This window comes from Oncorhynchus gorbuscha, linkage group LG14, assembly GCF_021184085.1.
Source record: "Oncorhynchus gorbuscha isolate QuinsamMale2020 ecotype Even-year linkage group LG14, OgorEven_v1.0, whole genome shotgun sequence".
Lineage (NCBI taxonomy): Eukaryota > Metazoa > Chordata > Actinopteri > Salmoniformes > Salmonidae > Oncorhynchus > Oncorhynchus gorbuscha.
In genome coordinates this window covers 43,126,917-43,139,558 of record NC_060186.1, presented here as the reverse complement: position 1 = coordinate 43,139,558, position 12,642 = coordinate 43,126,917, and the positions used below count along the sequence as shown (strand labels likewise).

The 12,642-nt window shown below is 47.5% G+C and overlaps 1 protein-coding gene across 10 annotated transcripts in view; it reads left to right on the top strand.

Moving 5' to 3' along the window:
• The window catches only part of LOC123994952 (ephrin type-B receptor 3-like), a 98,923-nt gene that overhangs the window by 74,211 nt on the left and 12,070 nt on the right, over window positions 1–12,642 (top strand). For 7 of the 10 annotated variants that reach the window (XM_046298096.1, XM_046298093.1, XM_046298090.1 and 4 more), the window contains exons 11-15: window positions 475–722; window positions 1,713–1,928; window positions 3,487–3,636; window positions 4,032–4,231; window positions 10,734–10,889. In XM_046298096.1, the coding sequence (XP_046154052.1) occupies window positions 475–722; window positions 1,713–1,928; window positions 3,487–3,636; window positions 4,032–4,231; window positions 10,734–10,889 (970 nt within the window). The remainder of the gene's footprint in view (window positions 1–474; window positions 723–1,712; window positions 1,929–3,486; window positions 3,637–4,031; window positions 4,232–10,733; window positions 10,890–12,642) is intronic. The other 3 variants (XM_046298097.1, XM_046298095.1, XM_046298094.1) reach the window with 1 other exon arrangement.

The following is a 12,642-nucleotide window of genomic DNA, read 5'->3' as shown; positions in this document are numbered from 1 at the left end:
TCTCGCACCCGCTTGGCGTGTTAGGACCTAAACGCAAAGCCTCCACGAGCCCCAAGCTTCTCTCGCCTCCAGCCTCTTCTTCCGCCCCTAACTCCTCTGAATCCTAATCTCCCCAACCACCCCTTACCCCCCCCCCCTATATCTCTAGCCTTCCACCTCTCCACTCTCTTATCAAGCTTTACCACCACCCCCAAACTACCCACGCTAACCCACTCTTCCCTACGTTTTTAGTTCTCCCTTGACCGTCCCTCACTCTCACCTTTCATCCCCCTCTTTTCTCTGCCATTCCTAGCCACCGTACACTGCCCGAGCCGCTCTCTCTCGCAGTCTCCCGCTTCCACTTCCTGACTCCTTGGTTCTAACCAGTAAACTGTCCCTCTCCCCACTCTCCCCCACTCTCCTCCACTTTTTCTATCCTTCCTCTCTTCCCCCCTCCGTCTCTCTCTCTCTGTCTCCTATTCCTCGCTCTCACAGGAGAGTTTGGGGAGGTGTGTCGCGGGCGTTGCAAGCTACCCGGCCGACGTGAGATCATTGTGGCTATCAAGACACTCAAGGTGGGCTACACTGACCGGCAGAGGCGGGACTTCCTGAGTGAAGCAAGCATCATGGGACAGTTCGACCACCCCAACATCATTCGACTGGAGGGCGTGGTCACCAAGAGCCGGCCAGTCATGATCGTCACAGAGTTTATGGAGAACGGGGCGCTAGACTCCTTCTTGAGGGTAGGAGAACCTGTGGAACATACACACACACAGTACTAAATAATAATAATTTGATGGGTGCATACACACACACACACACACACACACACACACACACACACACACACACACACACACACACACACACACACACACACACACACACACACACACACACACACACACACACACACACACACACACACACACACAGACACAGACACAGACACAGACACAGCACACACACACACACACACACACACACACACACACACACACACACACACGCACAAGGATATGTTTAGAATTAGCAAATTATTTGAAACATTGAGCTCAGTGTTTGGCAAAATAAAACAGAATTTCACATATTTCTAACATTACACACCACCTACTGTAACCCCCAAAATGTTTTCATAATAACAAAGGCCTAACTTGATGTCAATCTCTGGACTAAATCAATTGAACATGCACTATATAAAAACAGCCAGAGAATTGATACTCTTGAAAACACATAAATGTGTATCTGTAATCATCTCATCATCTGCCAAAGTACCCAAACATGTACCTAACCCCCGTCTGTTGTCAGTATCTTACAAATGTGCCGCTCCTCTCGCAATCTCCGACATTTACAGATGTTTCACTAGCCTATGAATCACTGCCTTGCCTTCATATTAAACATTGTCTGATACTTAGAAGGAGAGAGAGAGTGGAAGATAGTGGGAGAGAGAGATGGAGGGAAGGAAGGGTTGAAAGAGGGTAGAGAGAAAGGGGTGAAACAGAAGGAGAGCTAGATGGGAGACAGGTAGAGATATGGGGAAATAAGAAAGAGAGTGAGAGAAAAACCACGAGAGAGCAAGAGACACAAAACAAAAGAGAGAGTTGGTAGGAAAAGAGAGAACGCGGCAAAGAGGTAGGAATGGAAGTATGTTAAACAGTTAAGCTAAATATTGAATATAGATTATAGTATAATGCTTGCTTATATTTCTCTTTCTATCTCTCTGTCTTTGCCAGCTCAACGACGGGCAGTTCACAGTGATCCAGCTTGTGGGGATGCTGCGTGGCATCGCGGCGGGCATGAAGTATCTGTCTGATATGAACTACGTCCACCGGGACCTGGCTGCACGCAACATCCTGGTCAACAGCAACCTGGTGTGTAAGGTGTCTGACTTCGGCCTGTCGCGCTTCCTCGAAGATGACGCCACGGACCCCACCTATACCAGCTCACTGGTTAGTGTGCAGGACACTGGTAGTGTGTGTATGCATGTGTGTGTGGGCATCTACACTGCATGACCAAAAGTATGTGGACAGCTGCTCGTCGAACATCTCATTCCAAAGCATGGGCGCTAATATTGAGTTGGTCCCCTCTCTGCTGCTATAACAGCCTACACTCTTCTGGGAAGATGTTGGAACAGGTACTTGCGTCCATTTAGCCACTAGAGCATTAGTGAGGTCGGGCACAAATGTAGGCCTGTTCGCAGTCGGCGTTCCAATTCATCCCAAAGGTGTTCGATGGGTTTGAGGTCAGTGCAGGCCAGTCAAGTTCTTCCACACCGATCTCGACAAACCCTTTCTGTATGGACCTAGCTTTGTACATGGGGGCATTGTCATGCCGAAACAAGAAAGGGCCTTCCCCAAACTGTTGCCACAAAGTTGGAACCACAGATTCGTTAAGAATGTCATTGTATGCTGTAGCATTAAGATTAACCTTCACTGGAACTAAGGGGCCTAGCACAAACCCTAAAAAACAGCCCCAGACCATTATTACTTCTCCACCAAACTTTACGTTGGCACTATACATTCGGGAACGGAGCGTTCTCCTCGCGTCCGCCGGACTGCCAGATGGTGAAGCATGATTCATCACTCCAGAGAATGTGTTTCCACTGCTCCGGAGTCCAACGGCGGCGAGCTTTATACCACTCCAGCCAACGCTTGGCATTGCACATGGTAATCTTTAGCTTGTGTGTGGCTGCTCGGCCATGGAAGCCCATTTCATGAAGCCCCCGACGAAACCGTTATTGCGCTGACAGAGGCAGTCTGGAACACGTTAGTGAGTGTTGCAACCAAGGACAGACGATTTTTATGCACAATGCGCTTCAGCACTCAGCGGTCCCGTTCTGTGAGCTTGTGAGGCCTACCACTTCACGGCTGAACCCTTGTTGCTCCTAGACGTTTCCACTTCACAATAACAGGGCTTACAGTTGACCGGGGCAGCTCTAGCAGGACAGAAATTTTACAAACGGACTTTTTTGAAAATTGGCAACCTATGGCGGTGCCATGTTGAAAATCACTGAGCTCTTCAGGGAGGGCATTCTACTGCCAATGTTTGGCTATGGAGATTGCATGGCTGTGTGCTCGGTTTTCATACACCTGTCAGCAACAGATGTGGCTGAAATAGCCGAATCCACAAATTTCAAGGGGTGTCCACATACTTTTGTATGTACAGTGTAGTGTATGTCAAGTCTTGAATGAATTTGTAATAAATTGGTTTGTTTCAATTTTTTGTCAATCGTGTTCTTTTTTTGCTATTTATTTTTTATTCAATCACAAATTGTACTGTACATTCAATAAGAATCACAATTAACTTGTTATTCAGGGTTTTGTTTGTTTATGTGTGTATGTGTATGGTATTTGTGTACCTCAGTTTTACCTGGCATCTTACCATAATCAAACGTGTCTCAACCAGTGTAAGTTTGTCTCACCCTCTCTTCCCTCTGTATGTGTGTAACTCTGTGTGTGACTCCATCCCCAGTATTTCACTCTCACCTACTCATTCGCATATCCACAGGGAGGCAAGATTCCTATTCGCTGGACGGCCCCAGAAGCCATCGCCTACAGGAAGTTCACCTCGGCCAGTGATGTGTGGAGCTACGGCATCGTCATGTGGGAAGTGATGTCGTACGGAGAGCGGCCATATTGGGACATGAGCAACCAGGACGTGAGTGGAACTTGCTTTTATTTACTTTACTGGACTTTACTTTTTTAAGATGACTTAGTTTGACATTCAACGTTCCCGAAAAACACTGTCACATCTTCAAGTTGTCACTCTCCTTCTCTGACTCCCCCTTTTTCCTAACTGGTTCCCCTTCCCTTTTCTCTCTCCCCCCTGCCCCCTTCTCATGCTCTCTCTTATCTTCCCCCTCCCTCCCTCTCCCTGTCGTTTGACTCTTCTTATCTTGACTCTAAACCCCCCTTCTCTCCCCAGTCATCACCCTGTTTCTTATCCTTTTCTTGTCTCATAATTCAAAACCATATTCCCTAGATTTGACCTCTTTTTTTATCTAGGTCTGATTCTATCCCACTTGTCAATCTAACTCTTATCCAACCCTCCAGGTGATAAACGCCGTGGAGCAGGACTACCGGCTGCCCCCGCCCATGGACTGCCCCACAGCACTGCACCAGCTCATGCTCGACTGCTGGGTCAAGGAAAGGAACCTTCGTCCTAAATTCTCCCAGATCGTTGCAACGCTGGACAAGCTCATCCGCAATGCCGCCAGCCTCAAGGTGGTCACCAGCAGCACGCAATCTTCTGGGTAAGCCTATAAACTGTCAGACAGTCTGGCCCATCTCAGCCTAGTTAGCAGCTACTTTAATCTGGTGCTGGTTGCAAAAACCCCAAATTCACATATTTCCCAGAATAACCATAACCCGGTTATTTTTCCACCTGGATTTCTAGAAAACCTGGGAATTTTGCTAAAGTTTGGACACAACTACTCATTCAAGGGTTTTTCTTTATTTTTACTATTGGCTACATTGTAGAATAATAGTGAAAAACATCAAAACTACGAAATAACACAAAAGTATAAAGTAACCAAAAAAGTGTTAAACAAATACAACTATATTTTAGATTCTTCAAAGTAGCCACCCTTTGCCTTTTTCCACACTCTTGACATTCTCTCCACCAACTTCACCTGGAATGATTTTCCAACCACATTGAAGGAATTCCCACATATGCTGAGCACTTGTTGGCTGCTTTTTCTTCACACTGCGGTACAACTCATCCCAAACCATCTCAAATGGGTTGAGGTCGGTTGATTGTGTAGGCCAGGTCATCTGACGTAGCACTCTATCACTCTCCATCTTGGTCAAATAGCCCTTACACAGCTTGGAGGTGTGTTTGGGTCATTATCTAGTTGAAAAACAAAATATGAGATGACGTATCATTGTAGTATGCTGTTGTAGCCATGTTGATTAAGTGTGCCTTGAATGCTAAATAAATCACTGACAGTGTCACCAACAAAGCACCCCGATACCATCACACCTCCTCCTCCATGGTTTCACGTTGAGAATTACACATGCAGAGATCATCCGTTCACATACTCTGCGTCTCACAAAGACAAGGTAGTTCTTGTCAAATAAGGACTCATCAGACCAGTGGACAGATTTCCACCGGTCTAATGTCCACTGCTCGTGTTTCTTGGCACAAGCTGTTATGCAGGTGAGTGAGGACCCAAAAGCGACTTGGCGAAAACAGAGTCTTTAATCCAGTTTAAGGAAATAGCAATACTCCTAGACAAATCGGAGCGGTAAATAAAGCATAAAAACAATTCCACTCGTAATCACGAGAACAGACTGGAGACTCGATCATAAACTGCAGGTTGCCTCGGGAAGGCACTTGACCGTAGCAGACTCAGACACCTGCTCACCACGCAGCATCTGAGGGAAACACGACACGACAGGGCGATACAAAGACACAGCACGGTGAACAATATACAAGGATCCGACAGGACAGAAACGGAAAACAAGGGGAGAAATAGGGACTCTAATCAGGTGAAAAGATAGGGAACAGGTGTGGGAAGACTAAATGATTGATTAGGGGAATAGGAACAGCTGGGAGCAGGAACGGAACGATAGAGAGAAGAGAGAGAGGGAGGGAGAGAGAAAAAGGGGAACGAACCTAAAAAGACCAGCAGGGGGAAAACGAACAGAAGGAAAAGCAAAATGACAAGACAATATAAGACAAAACATGACAGTACCCCCCCACTCACCGAGCGCCTCCTGGCGCACTCGAGGAGGAATCCTGGCGGCAACGGAGGAAATCATCAATCAGTGAACGGTCCAGCACGTCCCGAGACGGAACCCAACTCCTCTCCTCAGGACCGTAACCCTCCCAATCCACTAAGTATTGGTGACCCCGTCCCGAGAACGCATGTCCATGATCCTACGTACCTTGTAAATAGGTGCGCTCTCGACAAGGACGGGAGGGGGGGAGGGAAGACGAACGGGGGTGCGAAGAAAGGGCTTGACACAGGAGACATGGAAGACAGGATGGACGCGACGAAGATGTCGCGGAAGAAGCAGTCGCACAGCGACAGGATTGACGACCTGGGAGACACGGAACGGACCAATGAACCACGGAGTCAACTTACGAGAAGCTGTCGTAAGAGGAAGGTTACGAGTGGAAAGCCACACTCTCTGGCCGCAACAATACCTTGGACTCTTAATCCTACGTTTATTGGCGGCTCTCACAGTCTGTGCCCTGTAACGGCAAAGTGCAGACCTCACCCTCCTCCAGGTGCGCTCACAACGTTGGACAAACGCTTGAGCGGAGGGAACGCTGGACTCGGCAAGCTGGGATGAGAACAGAGGAGGCTGGTAACCCAGACTACTCTGAAACGGAGATAACCCGGTAGCAGACGAAGGAAGCGAGTTGTGAGCGTATTCTGCCCAGGGGAGCTGTTCTGCCCAAGACGCAGGGTTTCTGAAAGAAAGGCTGCGTAGTATGCGACCAATCGTCTGATTGGCCCTCTGCTTGACCGTTAGACTGGGGATGAAACCCGGAAGAGAGACTGACGGACGCACCAATCAAACGACAGAACTCCCTCCAAAACTGTGACGTGAATTGCGGACCTCTGTCTGAAACGGCGTCTAACGGGAGGCCATGAATTCTGAACACATTCTCGATGATGATTTGTGCCGTCTCCTTAGCGGAAGGAAGTTTAGCGAGGGGAATGAAATGTGCCGCCTTAGAGAACCTATCGACAACCGTAAGAATCACAGTCTTCCCCGCAGACAAAGGCAGACCGGTAATGAAGTCTAGGGCGATGTGAGACCATGGTCGAGAAGGAATGGGGAGCGGTCTGAGACGACCGGCAGGAGGAGAGTTACCTGACTTAGTCTGCGCGCAGTCCGAACAAGCAGCCACGAAACGGTGCGTGTCACGCTCCTGAGTCGGCCACCAAAAGCGCTGGTGAATAGAAGCAAGAGTGCCTCGAACACCGGGATGACCAGCTAACTTGGCAGAGTGAGCCCACTGAAGAACAGCCAGACGAGTGGAAACAGGAACGAAAAGAAGGTTACTAGGACAAGCGCGCGGCGACGCAGTGTGCGTGAGTGCTTGCTTAACCTGTCTTTCAATTCCCCAGACTGTCAACCCGACAACACGCCCATAAGGAAGAATCCCCTCGGGATCAGTAGAAGCCACAGAAGAACTAAAAAGACGGGATAAGGCATCAGGCTTGGTGTTCTTGCTACCCGGACGGTAAGAAATCACAAACTCGAAACGAGCGAAAAATAACGCCCAACGAGCTTGACGAGCATTAAGTCGTTTGGCAGAACGGATGTACTCAAGGTTCTTATGGTCTGTCCAAACGACAAAGGAACGGTCGCCCCCTCCAACCACTGTCGCCATTCGCCTAGGGCTAAGCGGATGGCGAGCAGTTCGCGGTTACCCACATCATAGTTGCGTTCAGATGGCGACAGGCGATGAGAAAAATAAGCGCAAGGATGAACCTTATCGTCAGACTGGAAGCGCTGGGATAGAATGGCTCCCACGCCTACCTCTGAAGCGTCAACCTCGACAATGAATTGTCTAGTGACGTCAGGAGTAACGAGGATAGGAGCGGACGTAAAACGTTCTTTTAGAAGATCAAAAGCTCCCTGGGCGGAACCGGACCACTTAAAACACGTCTTGACAGAAGTAAGAGCTGTGAGAGGGGCAGCAACTTGACCGAAATTATGAATGAAACGTCGATAGAAATTAGCGAAACCTAGAAAGCGCTGCAACTCGACACGTGACCTTGGAACGGGCCACTCACTGACAGCTTGGACCTTAGCGGAATCCATCTGAATGCCTTCAGCGGAAATAACGGAACCGAGAAAAGTAACGGAGGAGACATGAAAAGAGCACTTCTCAGCCTTCACGTAGAGACAATTTTCTAAAAGGCGCTGGAGAACACGTCGAACGTGCTGAACATGAATCTCGAGTGACGGTGAAAAAATCAGGATATCGTCAAGGTAGACAAAAACAAAGATGTTCAGCATGTCTCTCAGAACATCATTAACTAATGCCTGAAAAACAGCTGGCGCATTGGCGAGACCAAACGGCAGAACCCGGTACTCAAAATGCCCTAACGGAGTGTTAAACGCCGTTTTCCACTCGTCCCCCTCTCTGATGCGCACGAGATGGTAAGCGTTACGAAGGTCCAACTTAGTAAAGCACCTGGCTCCCTGCAGAATCTCGAAGGCTGATGACATAAGGGGAAGCGGATAACGATTCTTAACCGTTATGTCATTCAGCCCTCGATAATCACGCAGGGGCGCAGAGTACCGTCCTTTTTCTTAACAAAAAAAAACCCCGCCCCGGCCGGAGAGGAAGAAGGCACTATGGTACCGGCGTCAAGAGACACAGACAAATAATCCTCGAGAGCCTTACGTTCGGGAGCCGACAGAGAGTATAGTCTACCCCGAGGAGGAGTGGTCCCCGGAAGGAGATCAATACTACAATCATACGACCGGTGAGGAGGAAGGGAGTTGGCTCGGGACCGACTGAAGACCGTGCGCAGATCATGATATTCCTCCGGCACTCCTGTCAAATCGCCAGGTTCCTCCTGAGAAGTGGGGACAGAAGAAATGGGAGGGATGGCAGACATTAAACACTTCACATGACAAGAAACGTTCCAGGATAGGATAGAATTACTAGACCAATTAATAGAAGGATTATGACATACTAGCCAGGGATGACCCAAAACAACAGGTGTAAAAGGTGAACGAAAAATCAAAAAAGAAATAGTCTCACTGTGGTTACCAGATACTGTGAGGGTTAAAGGTAGTGTCTCAAATCTGATACTGGGAAGATGACTACCATCTAAGGCGAACATGGGCGTAGGCTTGTCTAACTGTCTGAAAGGAATGTCATGTTTCCGAGCCCATGCTTCGTCCATGAAACAACCCTCAGCCCCAGAGTCTATCAAGGCACTGCATGTAGCACCCGAACCGGTCCAGCGTAGATGGACCGACATAGTAGTACAGGATCTAGATGGAGAGACCTGAGTAGTAGCGCTCACCAGTAGCCCTCCGCTTACTGATGAGCTCTGGCTTTACTGGACATGAATTGACAAAATGTCCATCAAATCCGCAATAGAGGCACAGGCGGTTGGTGATCCTCCGTTCCCTCTCCTTAGTCGAGATGCGAATACCTCCCAGCTGCATGGGCTCAGTCTCTGAGCCAGAGGAGGGAGATGGTTGCGGTGCGGAGCAGGGAAACACCGTTGACGCGAGCTCTCTTCCACGAGCTTGGTGACGAAGATCTACCCGTCGTTCTATGCGGATGGCGAGAGCAATCAAAGAGTCCACACTGGAAGGAACCTCCCGGGAGAGAATCTCATCTTTAACCACTGCGTGGAGTCCCTCCAGAAAACGAGCGAGCAGCGCCGGCTCGTTCCAGTCACTAGAGGCAGCAAGAGTGCGAAACTCAAACCCATATAGCCTGACACTGAAAAATCCAATGATCTCTCTTTCACCACTCACACTAATAATAATAATAATATATGCCATTTAGCAGACGCTTTTATCCAAAGCGACTTACAGTCATGTGTGCATACATTTTACGTATGGGTGGTCCCGGGAATCGAACCCCCTACCCTGGCGTTACAAGCGCCATGCTGAAGACAAACAAAAAAACGTTCACCAAAAACCATGAGGAAACCGTCACAACACCTTTGCCCTTTGGGCTCCAATTTGGGAGTATCCACTCAGGTGACTGCCCCTCATAACATGAGACATACGGTCTTAGTGGCCTCTCCCAGTGCCTTTGGCTTCCTTTGACTTCTAGCCTGATTCCACATCCTCTGTTTTGGCTGTCTTTCCACTGACCATAAGGAGTTGGCAAGATAGCACAAATAGATCTGGGATCAGGCTAGACACCTTCCACTTCAGTACGAGACTTCAGAAAGTGGCTAACAATGCTCTGTTAACGGTGTCTGAAGGTTGATGGTGGCTAGCCCAAACCCTCAGGGCCCTGAAGCGCAGGCCTTGTTAAAGAACACTCCTCCTATCCCTCTGCAGCAGTCAACCCTTCAATGGAGCCTCTGTATTGGCTCTTATTAACTCGCTCCCTCTCTTTTTTCCATCCACCTTTGATTGTGAATCTAATGCCATCAAAAGACGACAAGGATCAACAGAGCAGAGAGCGGTCAGAGAGAGAGCTAGACAGAGACAGAGGTTCTCTTTCTCCTCTTTCTTCCCCCTTTTTTCTTTCTGTCCTTTTCTCCCCCACCTTCCTTCGTTCACCCTAGCTCTCCCTCTCTTTTCAAACTTCCACTGCTGTTTATTAAAACTGCAAGGTGGCCCCCCTATCTATGACATCAATCAGGGGTGGTTGGGTTTTTTGGAGAGTCCAAGGGCCTCGTTGGGTGTCTGCAGGTGTATGCATACACACACACATGCACACACACGTGCGCACACACACACACAGGTTGACAGTCCACAAATATCTCCACGCTGTCCAAGAGATTCTTGAGGAAATGTCTTTCCACCTTCGCCGTATTGTGTTGTTTGCACACCTTTTGTCTCTTTAGCATTGGTCATCATGCCAAAGAGAACACACACACACGCCCGGCCAAGCCAGTCTCCAACGGTAGCCAAAGGTGGTTACGTCAGGTGACGGAGGCGATTAACCTTTGACCCTACAAGGGTAGCGACGGGGAGAGCGAGGTGGCGTTTTGGGGGTTTGGGAGTGAGGTTTCATTGGTGCTGGAGGTGAGGCGTGACCTTAACCCTCTCTCTTTTGTCTCACTCTCCTCCTCCCTCCTGTAGGGCATCGCAGCCTCTGCTCGACCGATGCGTCCCTGACTACACCACCTTCACCACCGTGGGAGACTGGCTGGATGCCATCAAGATGAGCCGCTATCGCGACAACTTCCTCAATGCCGGCTTTGCCTCCTTCGATCTCGTGGCCCAGATGACAGCAGAGTGAGTGAAGAATGAGTCGATTAATTATATTTGGTTTAGTTGAGTTCAAATGGCTTCATTGAGACATAAGTTGGTTCACGTGCAAATTGGTTTGTTTCAGCTCAAATGACCCCATTGATGTGGCAAGATAGCAGGGTGATTGGGTGAATCGAGGAATAGTCAATTCAAATGAATCAAACTTAATTCAGGTTAGTTCAGTTCAAAAGGCCTCATTGATATGGCAAGAGTGACTTGTTATGATGAGTGACTTAGGCGGTGAGTGACATAGGCGGTGGGTCGTAGCAAGCTTTCTGCTTTAGTTTTCAAGATGATCGATTTCTGTCGAGGGTGGATCTGTTTTTTTATACATATAATATACATATATATATATATATGTATATTAATTTCTTCTGTACACATTTCTGTTTTTTGGCAATGTCAATTTTAACAACGTTTATGTTCGCTAACTGGACAGGCAAACGCATCTGAGTACTAATCTGTAAACCAATACAAACTTGTGCACTATCCATGGTACTCTCTCTGCTCATCACGTCTGCCAATCATGTTATCCATTAAAACCTCTTGCTCCTACCTGACACGCAGGCGTCCCATCTAGACATCTGGAATGGCAAATGCGCTACGCTAAATGCTAATAGTACTAGTTAAAACTCAAACGTTCATTAAAATACACATGCAGAGTATTGAATTAAAGCTACACTCGTTGTGAATCCAGGCAACAAGTCAGATTTTTAAAATGCTTTTCGGCGAAAGCGTGAGAAGCTATTATCTGATAGCATGTAACACCCCAAAAGACCCGCAGGGGACGTAAACAAAATAATTAGCATAGTCGTCGCTACACAAACCGCACAAAGAAAATATAAAACATTCATTACCTTTGACCATCTTCTTTGTTGGCACTCCTAGATGTCCCATAATCACTATTGGGTCTTTTTTTTCGATTAAATCGGTCCATATATAGCCTAGATATCGATCTATGAAGACTGTGTGATAAACTTTAAAAAAATTGCGTCTTATAACGTAATGTCATTTTTTTAAATTAAAAAAGTTGACGATAAACTTTCACAAAACACTTCAAAATACTTTTGTAATGCAACTTTAGGTATTAGTACATGTTAATAAGCGATCAAATTGATCACGAGGCGATGTATATTCTTTAGCTGTCCGTCTGGAAATAATGTCCGGGTAAATCTCAACCAAAATATCCGGTCGGAGACCTGAACAAATGGCTTGTCTCTTCTTCGTTTGACCAAGAAACAAAGCCTAGGCAAATAACACGACTGTTGACATCGTGTGGAAGCTGTAGGTATTGCAACCTCAGCCCCATTTATTGTGGCTCGCCTTTATCAATGGGTTGAAGTGGCGGATGGATATATATTTCCATTTTCAGTGATCAGATTTTCCTGCGCTTTTCGATGAAACGCACGTTCTGTTATAGTCACTGCCGTGATTTAACCAGTTTTATAATCGTCTGAGTGTTTTCTATCCACACATACTAATCATATGCATATACTATATTCCTGGCACGAGCAATGTTGCGCGATTTTTAACAGAATGTTCGAAAAAGTAGGGGGTAGGAGTAACTGTGCCAATACAGAGGCGGATGCAAGATGCAAGCAACGATGGTTTAATGAATACAATTTATATCAGCAACAGGACAGACAGACTGTACTCAGACGGAATTCGACCCAGGGACTAGGGCGCATCTTCCGGTGATAGCGTGCTGAGAAATCCAGGGGACTGTGTCCGGATGGGA